Source organism: Amblyraja radiata, chromosome 21, assembly GCF_010909765.2.
Source record: "Amblyraja radiata isolate CabotCenter1 chromosome 21, sAmbRad1.1.pri, whole genome shotgun sequence".
In the NCBI taxonomy this organism is placed as follows: Eukaryota; Metazoa; Chordata; class Chondrichthyes; order Rajiformes; family Rajidae; genus Amblyraja; species Amblyraja radiata.
In genome coordinates, this window is record NC_045976.1 from 10,824,366 (window position 1) to 10,839,647 (window position 15,282).

At 39.2% G+C, this 15,282-nt stretch overlaps 1 protein-coding gene across 14 annotated transcripts in view; it reads right to left on the minus strand.

Annotated features, from left to right (window-relative positions):
- plekha5 (pleckstrin homology domain containing A5) overlaps positions 1-15,282 on the minus strand; it is a 249,979-nt gene that overhangs the window by 43,162 nt on the left and 191,535 nt on the right. For 8 of the 14 annotated variants that reach the window (XM_033039503.1, XM_033039500.1, XM_033039499.1 and 5 more), the window contains 5 exons: positions 14,356-14,439; positions 7,633-7,752; positions 6,516-6,569; positions 5,171-5,251; positions 1,408-1,473 (listed from right to left, as the gene is read on the minus strand). In XM_033039503.1, the coding sequence (XP_032895394.1) occupies positions 1,408-1,473; positions 5,171-5,251; positions 6,516-6,569; positions 7,633-7,752; positions 14,356-14,439 (405 nt within the window). The remainder of the gene's footprint in view (positions 1-1,407; positions 1,474-5,170; positions 5,252-6,515; positions 6,570-7,632; positions 7,753-14,355; positions 14,440-15,282) is intronic. The other 6 variants (XM_033039511.1, XM_033039510.1, XM_033039505.1 and 3 more) reach the window with 3 other exon arrangements.

Below are 15,282 nucleotides of genomic sequence, written 5' to 3' on the forward strand. Positions count from 1 at the left end.
ATGGACATCAATATGTTAACTAGAATGTATTCTTCTTGTGTTCAATGTGGCAAAATTCTAACAATTGTCAAAAACAGTCCCACAGCAACCAGCAAATCCATCCCATACACTCATCCTTCTGTAGGGACTGTACATAAGTCCCGCATTTGCAAAATGAGATGATCTGTCCTGAAGACATGTCACCTAAAGTTTTACTTTGTTTAACTAGTGGGAATGCAAATTAAATGAGAAAATGAAGGAGTGGAGTATCAGATGACAACTTGAATTTATGTAGAAGACAAAAGGTACCAAAACACCCCAAAGCATTTCACAGGAATGTTACCAAACAAAGCTCTGCAGTGTTCCTGATGTTAATACTGTAACTTGATCAATTTTAAAATTAAAGTTGCATCTTGGAAGGGGAAATGAAGAAAGAGTAGTGTGATTTTCGGAGGGAATTACACATGACCTTGGCCGTTGATGCATGTGGTGGATCAAATGTGTCTGAGAGGCCAGACTTGGAGAAATACGATACTTCTGCATGTTGCATGAGTGGAGGGGGAATGGTGCGCAATAAACACAAAGATGTATCTGACAGAAATGATTTAGGAAATCAGAGGATATGGAGAACCTGGACGTTCAGAAAGCCTTTGATAAAGCCGCATATAAACAGTCAGTGTTTCACACTGATGTGTTTGAGATTAGGAGTGATGTATTGACATGGATTGAAAGAGTCGACAGAGTGGAAACAGATACAAAAATATTTCTTTGGTGGCAGGCAACTCATTTTATAACGGAGACATGAGGATGCTGGAATCTTAAGCATAACACAAAATGCTGGAGGAACTCAGTGGGTCAGGCAGCATGTCTGGCCTTTGTTCAACCATCTGCCCATTGAAAACCTCCATTCACCTATTACTGGCCACATCTTGCCTGCCTCCCCTCTCTCCTGGCTTTCCTTCTCGCTCCCTATAATTGGTCTGAAGAAGGGTTCCAATCTAAAACATCGCCGCTCCTTGCTCTGAAGGGGTGCTGCCTGATCCGCTGAGTTACTCCAGCAATTTTGTATTTTATCTGTGGAGTGATTGCACAGGTGACATTTCGGGTTGGGATCCATCTACAGACTAATGAAGGGTCCAGACACGTTACCTATCCATTCATTCCACAAATGCTGCCGGACCCGCTGAGTTACCCCGGCACTTTGTGTTCAATTAATTTTATAATATTTAATGTGGAACTAATTTTGGATATTCATTGAGAGGATAGACAGCAACACAAACTAAAGCTGCACAGGTGAAAGAATCTCCATTATGTCTGTAAAATGTGTACAAACTTGCTAAATTATCGCCAACCATACACAAAATCAATGCAGAATGCATAATAAACAAAAGAGATAACATGGAAAGGAGGTAAGATATTTTTACATACATCTATGTCTGGATCTTCGCTTCTGTGGCTGTAGACAGTTTCTCTGTATTCATCGTGCTGAGCCAGCTACAGGGAAACGATTCAGAAAAAGTGACAAGTGTTACAATTTTAACAGATTACCCGGAGAAAGCAGGTTGAGTGGAGTGACGCTCCCAGCAGGAAGCCTAGTTTGAAGCAACTGTGAGCTGAAGATACGTCGGTACCAACACTTCAATCGGCACTCTGTTCATATAAGGACCCCACTGAGAATATGGGGCAGGCAAATTTAGCCTGAGGAATACGTTAATTTATTTTCCCTTGAAGTATGATGACACAAGTTACCTTTGATAAGAAAGACGAACAGGTAATTTTATTCCGAGGGAAAGAGGTTTATTTTCCACAGATAATCTCAGCAATGGGCAAAAAACGTCGCACCTCTACATTTGTAATTTCGACATAACAAAAGACAGTAGGAAGAGCATGTTGAAATTAAGCTGCTGAAAAATATTGTCCCAATACAGATCACAATGGCACTAGATTCTTCAGTCTACCATCTGAATTGCTAACCTGTAAGGAATTGTCAGGCAATATTCAAAAGTTAAATTACAGTAACCCATTTTTAGAAACATAATTTATGAAGTATTCCTAATTTATCAATTAAGCAATAAATATTCTACATTTTATCATTAGTTTCCAAGTAAGAAAGTTTAACCATAAGTTTGTTCAAACCATAAAGAGAGAACAAATTGTTACCACCATGATCAGATACAATCCTTGATGATTCTTGCTTGGGGTCTGCAATACCGTCTGTGCACTGAGTTTCCAGTCCCATAATGAAATACGGACAATCCTAAATAATTGCCAATACAAGAAACTGGAGATGCCGGTTTACAAAAAAAGGCACAAAGTGCTGGAGTACCTCAGCGGGTCAGACAGCATCTTTGGAGAACATGGGTGGGTGACGACCCTTGGGTCGGAACCCTCTTCAGCCTGAAGAAGCGTTCCGACCCAAAACGTCACTTATCGATGTTCTCCAGAGATGCTGTCTGACCCACTGTGTTATTTCAGCACTTTGTGTCCTAACAAATTGCCAACCATATTGTAGGAAAAAGTGAAATGTTACTTTCATCAGTTTCAGAACTATGACATACTAGCCATACTACATTCATGCTTTTATTTTGCACTAGTATTGTGATTATTAATTTATAGAATTTTTGCTTATTATATGTTATATGTGTATTGTAATTACAGGCCAGTTATGCTGCTGCAAGTAAGAGTTTCATTGTTACACTGTCAGTACATGTGACAATTAAACACCCTTGACTTGATTTGAAAATTCAACATTATATATTTTGTCTAGGTTAAGTAATCTTAAAAAAGTTAAAGATCTTCTCATCAGCGTTATAATACCAATATTATTAGATGTATTTTCCATCGGGCAGCAGCATTGTAGAATCAGTGGTGTGTTAAAAAGTATTGTCGGTACGATTTGGGACAGGTAAATAAAACAGGCTGCAGAAACTGGGATAAAATTGACCTGCGGCGATAGCACAAATCGCCTGCAGCTTTTCTAACATTATCCCACTTTTCTTTCTGTTATTGAAAATTGAAAAGAAAGTTGAGTGGTGATGAAGGGGGTGTGGATCTTATTAAACGGGTGGGCCAGCTCTTTATGAGTGTGTTTAGTGCTGCTGGTATGACAAATTTTATAGCTAGAGTAAAGAACGATCAAAGTAAGGCAGAATAGTTGCATAAATAGCATGACCAGTTTGTTTCAACATCGCATCAAATCATTACATATGAATATACTTATCATGTTTAATAACTGTAGCTATTTTAAGATAAAATTAAGGATAATATAGAATACATTACTTGTGCTGCTTTTCATTCATTTTGCTGCATTAATAATGTTTCAAGGTTGGTTAAATTACACGGGTAATTAATGTAAACTTGAAATCTGAAAAACTAATTTCACCATATTGCTTTACACCAGTGATTCACAACCTGGGGCCACATGGCAAATTTCAGGGGGGTCACAGAAACAAAATTGGGATTTAGGGGGCCACAGGTTCAATGAAGGGGGCCACAGAGCTACCACCCTGTTGCCTCCTACATTTCAGTTCTAATAAATTTAAATCTATGTAGTTGAAATATTTTTGATGTTTGTGGAATAGAATAAAAGAGAATATATGTGCAATTAATAGACACTGATATTTTTATGGAAGGTATTATAATATTGAAGTACTTTTTTTCCGCTAATAATGTCAGGGGGGCGCACAGAAAAATTAAAGAACCCAAGGGAGCCATGAGCTAAAAAAGGTTGGGAACCACTGCTTAACACCATCAAAGACCATTTTGACCCATCACAGAGGAATCTTATTCCTCACTAATCTCACCTGACACCTGTTTTTTCCACATTCCCATTGTTCCACCCATATACTATCGTTCAGCAACACTAGGGAACATTTATCTTGTCCTATTAACCTGCTGATACAAATGTCCTTGAGAAAAACACAAAGTGCTTGAGTAACTCAGCGGGTCAGGCAACATCTCTGGAGGGAATGGACAGGTGACGTTTCAGGTCTCTGGTATGCGGAAGTGAATGGGAGCAACTGAAGGGATCTACATGGTCAAGGGGAAAATGTGCAAACTCTGCACAGACAGCATCAGGAGTCGGGATTGAAGCAGGGCTGCTGGACTGTGAGGCAGCAGCTCTACCAACTGTATCACTCTGCCAACCTGGGCCAGTTGGGCCGCCAGCACAAATAGTCTCTAAAGTTGAGGCCACCCATTTTTCAAAGTTTTCAGAATGTGAGGTTATTAATCTCCAAAACCCACAAAAGATACTGCAAACCTCAATTTACAGTGGAAAGGCACAAAATAGATAACAGTTGTAGAATTGTTTATGTCATAATCATTTTAAGTTTCTAGCTGTTAGTGCACAGAATTGCGACTCTGCATAATAAGTGCCCATAGCATTGTTAAACATACCTTAGATCTGATCTTAAAGCCTTGGGAGTTGAAGAAAGTATTGGCGCAGAATGCAAACACATCTCTCCAGCTTTTGTTATCATGGACTGTATACATTTACGCATGCAGGCACAACCACCATGCAGAAACAATGAGCCATGTTTAAGGAAAAGTACAGTAGGAAAGCTGACGCTTGTGATCAACTTTTTGGGTACATGTTTCGGGAATAGGAGTGCGGGTCAGTGTATGAATAAGCAACGAGGGTTTATTTATAATTGAGTAAAACGTTACAAAATCATTATGCTTCCAGTTTTGAAAAATGCCTTATTTTTTTAAATTCATGACAAATAGAATTAGAGTCCTTTGGCAACAATATATGGGTCAAACTTCAACAACCTCAGGGTTGAAAATTGACCTACATTTCCTCATGATACAAACCCATTTCACCAAATTGTTTTAGCTTGACTTGTTACCATTAACAAGTCAATGGGATTCTCTTTGGCACAATGTCTTTCACACACTGTTCCAAGTGAGATTAGATTCAGACAGGAGCTTGTCAGATTTGAGCTTCCTGTACAATTACAAAACCAGATTGCAAAATTTATCTGAGCATCTACATTAGAAGTCAAGCATAACATATCTTGCAGATGGTAAAACAAGCCATGCTAACTTTATTGCAGCATGGTTCAAAGCATGGATGAATGTCACTGGAGGAAAATAAAAACTCGAGGGTATGATTCAAGTGTAATAAACTGAAAGCTGCCATACACAGGTCTTTGTGTTTAAGCAAAGCAACCAACATCCAAGACCTTACTTGCTTGTATACTTGTGGCCTTGGTGCTGAGTTCTCAATCATAGTGTGAATCGTAGCGATTAAGGGCTCATTTTCTTTCATCTATTTCAAATCAGGAGGAGCATACAGTAAACATCAGTTTACAGCATGGCTGGATTTAAAAGATGAAACAGTGATTATAGCTCCTGCTTTTTTAAGAATAGATATCAAAGTGTCTTGCAAGCATTGTACACCGAACCGAAAAAGATCACAGTACGGGGATATGCTACTACCAAGCAGATAAAAAAATTGGAAATCAATTTACAGGTCTGATCATGAAATTGTGCGAAAAGTGGACCAGGAAGAATTAGTCAACCATGTTTTGTTTTAGCAAATTTGTAATAATGCAAAAGTTTTGCATTTTATTCAAAAAAATAATTTTGGATTGGCACCAAGATGAAATGCTTGAAACTTGGACAGAATACTTTTTCTTGCAGAAAGAGGTAAAAATGTGGAGATTTCTTTGTTTCTCAGCACTTCAAGGTTTTTTTTTAATGGAGCTATAACTGGTTCAAAAATATCATCTCTTACCTCCCACAACAGCCAGAATTTTATCAGTAAAAGATAAGTTCCGTTAAAGAGAAGGAATTGTCACAAAAAACGAATGATGACACAAAGAGGCACGTGTATATATACTAGTGTGCCTCAGTTCTCTGTTTTGAGGGAGATTTTAAGATGGTACAGAATACAACACATTGCATGTTTACAATTAGACAGAACCTTCTATGTATAGTAACTGCTCACAAGCAGCCAAAGTATAAATTACAGGAAAATTAAAGGATTGCAACACTAGCATGTATATACACAAATCTTAATAACATAATGTTTTAATTCAACTGTAAGTTATATTTAACACAAAGATTAACTTCAAAATTTGTTTTCAACACTTTGCACATATTTACATTATATTTGACATTTGGTAACTAGGCACTATCATTTTACGAATAAATGCATGGAAATTGGTGGGAAAACATCTTATTTAAAATGATCAAAGGACAAATGAACTAATTCAAGATATTCGCTTGTTACTTATTATCAATTAACTTAGCAACCTCTCAAAATATCATTTCCAGCCTAATTTAAAAAGAAAATTGCATTAAACTCAAACAGGCTTTTAAAAATCATAGGGATTTCTTGAGTATTTTCTTTTACAGGGACTGAGTCATGAAATGCAGAAACCTGAACTAGAATCAGTGGCAGATTAAATGGTTGCAAGATTATTTCTGCTCCAAACGAGTGCCATTAGCTACCAGATTGGTTATGGTATTTGTGGTGGCATGCACTGGGAACTAAAGATGATGAAAAAAATCATTTCTAGTGCTCCCACCTGATAGTCCAAATACACGAGATTTCTCTGAAGGTGATGAATGAGGATATCATTCTAAGAGGCAGCAATAAATAAGAACAAAGAATGTGAAATTAGAAAGAAGAGGTACAGCAGAAGACCATAATTAATTCAAAAAGAAATAACAGGAATTTAAGAACACTAATTGATTGTCACCACAAGATTGCACCTGCATAACTCAGTTTGAAAAACCACAATTCATTTATTCATGAAAAGGCAAAGCCAGGTTAAACAAGTTGTTGAGAAGTGTATCAATTAGCCCTGAATAAGAGAAAGACAAAACAGAAAAAAAATCCAGAGTGGTGAAGAATAAGCAAGAAATGGGATGAATTTGGTAGCTCTATTAAGAAGTCAATCCCCACGCCATGGGCCAAAAGACTTCACTGCCAGTTGAATTATTTTGGTCATTTTTAAAAGTCAATGACAACCCTGTACAGTTTAAAAATAGTAAACTCTCAGACAAAATGTACATGTGCACTACTGTACTTTAAAACTTTAGGAATACCATACAAAATTAAGGATTTCTCCATTGCTATTCAGAACAAACGATGTTGGCGCGCGCACACACACACACACACACACAGTCACTAAACAATTAATTTCAGCATTTTGATTACTACATCTTCTCAATAAAGAATATGCATTTGTGGAAGTATCCAGATGTAATTTATCTACATGGAATATGGCGAATGGCACATCATACTGATAAAATCAATATGGGATAGACAGTTTGGAGTCACATTAAACTACAGATGCTGGTTTACAAAAAAGACACAAAGTGTTGGAGTAAATTAGAGTCAGGCAGCATCTTTGGATGAATTTTCTGGTCAGGACTCTTCTTCAGGCCGATAAACCTGTACAATTTAAAAATGGTACGTATCCTCTTGGATGAAATGTACATTTGCATTACTGGGCTTTAATACTTATACTGGGGTAGATAGTTTAGCATTCTGCTAAATAAGACATGGAATACAGAAGATGCAAAGAGAAAAAAAACTCCAGAGCACAATAAGTCAACACCAATGCCACAGATCAGTAATGGATGACTAGATTATGATAGAGTGGTAATGGTGGATGAGAGATGGTGTTTGCAGCTGACCTTGGGGTTTGCATCACTGAGGTTCAGTTGCATGAGCTGTGATGCTGTGTGCTCCCGGATGCTGGTGAGTTCCGCTTGCTGCCTCCGCAGTTTGATTAGCAGTAACGTCAGCTCCTCTGGCTGCAGGAATGCAGTTTTGGGAGCCAAGGGGGAAAGAGACACATTAATTTATCACCCACGCACCTGGATTATCCAAAACTACTGCATGAGCTCAGCATTAACCCCAGGCCATCGCAGGTGGAATGCAAAAGGTTAAAAAGACTGATCGGTCAGTGATAACAGGTCGTCACTTTCGGCAGATAGTTTGTACGAAAAGAGGGGGATCTTGGAATAATTCACGACAAAATGTCTTCCATTTTATCATGTGCAGGTACAAACAACAAAAAACAACACACAATCAATAGTATTTACAAAACGCATGGAGATCTCTAACTGCTCTCAACATATGTCACAGCACGTTGCACGCAGTCCACCAGAAACAGTTCAGGCATTATTGCTCTGGGGAATTATATCGAGATTCAACTGCAATAGGACCAATTACCTTTTTACTGAAATGCACCTTGCAGAGTTCCTTAGCATATTTAAAACATTACTTAAAGCTGCAGAATCTAACTTCACTACTCCTGCCCCTGCTTTCCAGGTTACTAACCCCTTCCAAGGGATCACGTGAAGGAGGTTAAAGGCACAATTACTTTGGCACATCCATCTATAGTACTAACAATAAAAAATTGCTCTATTTTCATAGTTTAACATTCTCCCGCCAATGCCTAAAAAAAGGAAACCAGCGTACCTAGAACTGCAAATGTGGGTATTTTCCCCATGAGAGGCTGTACTCAACTGGAAATCAAGATACAGGATTCTCTCTTAAGGCAATTAACAAATACTGACTGATAGGCAACAAGGTGATCAAGATTAAGAACAAAGGGCAAGGTACACATGACAATAATATACCAATACCACGTCATCAATGGACAATATCACAGGTTTCCCCGATATTATGTTTTCTACCAGGTCTGAGCAAACAGGTTTTGAATCTTTTACTAACTACTTCCTGATATCCGGGTCTGAAAACAATGGAATTGCCTCAGCAACTCTAGTCACGCTCACTTTCAACTAGGAACATTAAAACCCCTGTCTCACTTTTCCGAGTTACCACGAATTCTGCCGAGTTATCCCCTTGATTCAAATTCGGAGAATTACGGTAATAGCCAGCCGTAGGTACTCGGGGCTACTCGTGGACATTTTTCAACATGATGAATCAACGTCCCGACTTACCTGATGCCCCGAGTACCTACGGCTGGCATTACGAGCCACTACGAAATATCTACGGACTCCTACGGCCTCCTACAGACTCGCTACGAAACATTCTCCGACTTTGAATCAAGGGGAAAACTCGGAGGTATTCGTGAGTAACTCGGGAGAGTGGGACAGCGGCTTAACTATTTCTCTTTCCACACATGTTGCTCAACCTGCTAGGTGTTTCCAGCATGTTTTTCAAAAAATCCTCCACACTCTTTCTATCGGCTTTTAACTGAGTCTAATAATCTCTGACTTTTAGCAATTCACAGGTTTCCAAGGGCGAAACTCAGATACAAGACCCTTATATTTTGAAGGCATCACGATTATCCCAACTCATGGACAGTGAAAAGTGACAGGGCATCAGATGGATGTCTGACTCTCTATTCACCAAGCCTTGGATCTCTCAGAGAGGGTAGAAAACTACATTTCTGGTCAATTTCTGGGTCAGGGGAAATCCTCGGGGACTTTGGAGGCCTTCCGTGAACGCTGGTCGCCGCGGGAGGTCGAGTGTTTTGTTGATAAAGTTGACGTTAAATTAATTTGATGATCGTTTGTTTGTAAACTGTCAACATAGGCAGTCTTTGATTGTGTTAATACTCTGTATGTTTATTTTAATTTTTTTAATTAAAGTATTTGTGTAATAAAAATATTTTTTTCAATGGAGTGCCCATTCCTGCATTGCGAGTCCATGGTGATGTCACTCGGGTGTGCTGGAGTGCCCCTCCCTCCCCGAGTGCCCCGTCCTGCCTTGCAAGTCCATGGTGACGTCACTCGGGGTTTTGTTTTCGAAATGGGTGAGTTTTCCTGCTGTTTTTAAAACTTTAAACAATTGAAAAGTGCGGAAATATAGGTCGGAATGCGACGGGAAGATGTTTATCACCTCGATGGGGAAAATGTGAGTAGAATGTGTGAAAATGGGAAGGCTGTGGCCTAGCGTTTGGAAGAAAATATGAATTAACCAGATTGTGCCCAGGTGACACACATACATACACACAAACAAGAGAAGAGTTTTAGAATAATAGATAGATGAGGATAGTACACAACAATGGAGTTGAGGTAGAAGATCAGTGAGGATCTTGCTGAATGGTAAAGCAGACTCAATGGGAAGAACAAACTTAACTGACTCATCTGCTCCTAGTTTTTATGTTCTTGGTTCTCAATAGCCAGCTGCTAAGTAAGGGAAATAATGGAATTATGAGTTAAGAGCTCATCTTCATTTTTCATTTTAAATTAAAGACTGATGTTCTCTACGCCCAATTATAAATTTATAATCAAGTTTCCCTGAATAGAAACAATGTGACAATAAAGCTGAGGTTATGTAGTTACAGCATGTGTTGGAAGATTCCAATGGGACTTAAAGAAAATGAAATATTTCGAACTGTTGTTCCTTTTATCCACACTGCTGTCCCACAAACAACACTGATCATTTATTTCGTGAGAATAGGTCCAGGGACCAGACAAGACACTCCTTTGGCTTCAAATACTGTGAAGGCAATTTTATTTTTAACTCATGACTGTCTGATTTAGGTTCAGAATTAGAATTGCCAAGTGTACAGTGAGGTACAGTGGAAAGTGTTGTTTTGCATGCTATCCAAACACATCACGTAATACTGTACATGAACCTAATCAAGCCAAATTCAAGTACAATAGGTAGAGAGAAGAGAAAGAGACAGAAAAGAGATTTAAAGGAACGGGCAGCTGTTTGGGATCACAGCTGATCCTTCTCTGGGATCAGCTAGCAAAGAGTCACCACTTGTTAAAAGCCTAAAGGGCCTGTCCCACCAGCATGCGACTGCATGCGGCTAGCGCGACCTAACGTGGTCGCTTGAGCCGTACGGCCTCGCGGGGCCGGTCCCTCTTCGATCGCCGGAGCCGTATGGAGTTGTGCGGGGCTGGTCCCGACATCGCGCGGGACTCCGAAAAACTGCCACGGTCCAAAAATTCCGCGCAACAACGGCCTGTCGGCCCGCAGCCGCATTGAGGCCGTACGCAGCGCCTCGACGGGCGTACGCACCGTCTCGACGCTGTACGGAGCGTCTCAACGCCGTACGCAGTGTCTTGACGGCGAACACCTAGCGCGTGGCGTTGCGTGATGACGTAACCACCCGACGCCGTGCGGCGTCCAGATTCAGTCGGCCTGTCTCCTGCCCAGCTGATTGGCGAGTATGATGTCGGGACCAGCCTCGCACAACTCCAGACGGCTCCGCGGTTGGAAGTGGGATCGACCCAGCGAGGCCGTACGCCTCAAGCCACCACGTTTGGTCGCGCTAGACGCATGCAATCGCATGCTGGTGGGACAGGCCCTTAATGCTGGGTTAACAAATCATCTGATTTTCGATTTCCATTGCTGAATTTTATATGATCGGATCTCAGACCTATAACATAGCTTCCAATGTCGGAAGGCTAATATTGTAGCCTGAACAATTTCTTGTCTATTATCAACAGGAAATGATCCAAGCCAGGAAATTGATCACACTGGGAATGGTCTGCAAAATATCCATCCTTCCTTCTTTCCCTGAAGTGCCCTTCCAAATGTTGGCCACAATATAAAATATATATTTTCCCAGTAAAACTCCAAGACAAACCGATCTTCCAATGTAATAGCTCATAAAATGAATTTTTAGCTGCAGTTTTTTTCTTTAAATAAGTCATGCCAGGAACAAGCTTTAAAAAGAAAAATGGCACAGGGCACTTCTGCAATATTTCCAGCCCTTTACTTTAACATCGATACATTTAAATCTCCATTTGTATTCTGGCTCCCTGCCAGAGCTTCCTTTTTATAGGATTGAAATTCTTTCAGTGAACATTTATAAGTTATGGTTTTGGCAGGTGTAAAACTAATTGCATCACATTTTGAGGGGGAAAAAACAGGTCGTATCTCAGTGATTTTATAACGTTTTCCCATTAGAGTTCCAAGCAGCAAGCAGCTATTCATCTTCCATCCAACACGGCAGCAGGGAATAATTACACACAACATCATACTTCATATAGATTATGTTAGACTCTACTTTCAACACTACTGAGATTAGCCAAACTGGCACAAAATCCAGCGCATCCCGACTCAAACTGGGTTGGCTCATAATGTATGTCACTTAATAACCATGAAATATTAAAGGGAACAGTCCATCATCTGATGAAGACAAAATATCAAAACATGGTTTTAACTCCCACGCAGAGCATCTTACTTGGTTTTGTGCATGGTAGGATAGCTGCATGAACAAAAGGGCTAGTCAAACTAAAGCATTATCAAAATATTCATTAAATTTGCAAGTATTAAAATAATTTTTAAACTGCATGATTTCCATTTTGCACTTAAACAAACAAAACTGACGAGTGTCTTTTCACAGAAGCCTTCTGTAATAAAATATACGGAGTCTCCTTCAAACAGCAAACATGTAGCTGGCATTAATCATTTTGAAACATTAGGAATACGGCTGGGAATGATTATTTAGATGCTCATACATATTGCGTACTCACTATAGTCACTGGACAACTTGTCTCTGGAAGAGCAATTTTCTTTTGCTGTGAAATCTTTTAAGGCTTGCATGCTACATTCATACTAGATGCATCTTTTTGGTTAAATTATTTCAGTGAATATCACCTTTTCAAAATCTTAATTTCAAGTTGTTCTTGAATCATTTTGGTGGACTCTGAGTGAATTTCCCAGTCGCCATCTGGCTGAGGAACGTTGCTTTAAGGAATATACTGATCTGTAGGAACACCTCTTTGCTGTACAGTTGTGTAAGAATACGTGCAGATTATGGACAACAGCGTTTCTCAGCTCACTACAGTTCTGCTGCACTGTAGCCTGAATTGCACCCACTGAAATTCTTTCATAACAACAAATGATAATCTCCTACAGATATTAGAATGTCTAATCTATTTATTGGAATAGATATTTTGATCATTCACAAATTATCCAAGTGAATGCACATGATATTCACTTTGATAATTTTACCAAAGAAATGCATCTATGATCAGTGTGGCATTTGAAATTGAAAACTTTCTATCCAACAAGGTGTTGCATTTAATCAAGTATCAATAGAAAGTACTTGAGAAGGAACTGCAGATACTGGAAAATCGAAGGTAGACAAAAATGCTGGAGAAACTCAGCAGGTGAGGCAGCATCTATGGAACGAAGGAAATAGACAACGTTTCGGGTTTGAAGAAGGGTTTCAACCCGAAATGTTGCATATTTCCTTCGCTCCATAGATGCTGCCTCACCTGCTGAGTTTCTCCAGCATTTTTGTCTACCTTCAATAGAAAGTACTGATCTGTTTTGGCTATGAAACCAAATGAGTAAGTGCAATAATGTCCATTAAAGCCAATGGTGCAAAACCATTCCTCACCACAATATATCCAGTTAGGGTATCGTAGTAAAGCAATTTCCTTTTCTTAAAAATAGTTATCTTATTGATGCGGAACATTTTGTGTTGAACAGAAGATAAAGGCCTTGAATAATGTGTGAAGGATCCTTGATTGAATTGTTGCCATGGTAGACAGATGAAAATGCCACTGACGCACTGTACTTTACACATAGATAAATGGAAGCAAACAAAGAAACCGATAACTTATTCAAGCATTGTTTAGTTGGTGGATGTCATCTGACCCTGGAGATTATATGACAACCTTTTGACTCTTGTGATATGCATAATTATCTCAATATAATGAAAGCTAGGCCAAGTGTAGTTGAGAATAACTGGAGACCATGAAGCTCTTGTGATTTAATTGCCAAGTAATGTCAGAGGAGGAAAAAGAAATAGTCTTCAGTTTGAAGATTAAATAATTCTACTAATTTAAATTAATAAATTGGCAGATGATTACAAATTAAAATACATTACATTTGCCTTGCTAAGCAGCTGAAACAGATTCTCTCACCACAATTGGAAAATTTGTGGAGCAGTGTACGAAGTAGAGAAGATAAAAACTCCAGGCAACTTAACGCATGTTTCAGGAAAGGTTTTGAGAGGGTCCAGAATAGGAATAAACAGGAGGCCAAGAGGGAGCAGAGGTAATACAAGTAGTTTAAATAGCTTTGGCACATGATAGTTGTAGGACACACATTATAATTTCCTACAATGTTTGGTCCAACTGCTCTACAGTATCATGAGATTAATATAGACCAATTATTAACAATCGTTTAGTTAAAAGGCAGGAAGAATGCCATTGAAGGGCTAACCTTCAAATATCAATTCATGAAAAATGTAGCACTTAGTCACAACCCATTGTGCGTCTTGAAACAAGCAAAGCACTTTCTCGAAATCTGCTTTTTAACATCTTTCGATATTTATGTGGAGGCAATTCCACTGAGAATCAAAAATGCTAAAACAACCCAAAGGCAGAGGAAAGAGTTGTCTAAGTGGCATACTGTGCAAAGACTGTGCCTCAAGTCAACAAATTTAGGGAGAATTCATCAGCACTCACCGTTTTTCCCTGCAGGTTCTCCGGTGTGAAGGTCTGTACAGGTAAACCTGCCGGCATTGACATTCTTTCAGGTGGACATACAATCTGAGAAATGTGGAAAAGAGGCAGAAATTTATTTCACTCACTATTTTACTGCCTTTGCCTTCTTTATAAGTGTTAAATCCATTGGAAATTCACTATCTACAACTACACTATCCTGAGTGGATGAGCACTGAACCAGCACTTAATTCCTCAGCAAAGCTTGATAGTTAATTTGCACGCAGAATAGGTTATAAAATCCTGTCTTTTAGTTTAGTTTGGTTTAGAGATACAGCGCGGAAACGGGCTCTTTGGCCCACACCTCTCATATTAACACTATCCTACACACACTAGGGACAATTTACATTTATACCAAGCCAATTAACCTACAAATCTGTACATTTTTGGAGTGTGGGAGGAAACCAAAGATCTCAAAGAAAACCCACGCGGTCAAGGGGTGAAGTACAAAACTCCAAACAGACAGCTGTCGTAATCGGGATCGAATCCGGGTCTCTGGCGCTGCAAGCGCTGTAAGGCAGCAACTCTACCGCTGTGCCTCCGTGCCACCCAACACTTTAACACTGTTTAAATGTTGCCCACATGTTACACTTTCCAATATTCCTTGTGGTATTGTTTTATCAAAAATAAACACATGTCCAGTGCTTTATTAAGTTAAAATATGATTGAAATGATTCCTGACTTGCAAACATTTGCACCATCCCAGAAAGAAATACCAGCAAGCATATTAGGTTTAATTTTCACCAACATGATTTTTACTGTTTGAAAGGCAACAAAATTGTGCAACCATGTTTTCCTGGAAAAAAGGAATATTGCTTACAGTTCAATGTCGTTTTGGAAGGAACTGCAGATGCTAGTTTAAACTGAAGATAAGACACAAAAAGCTGGAGT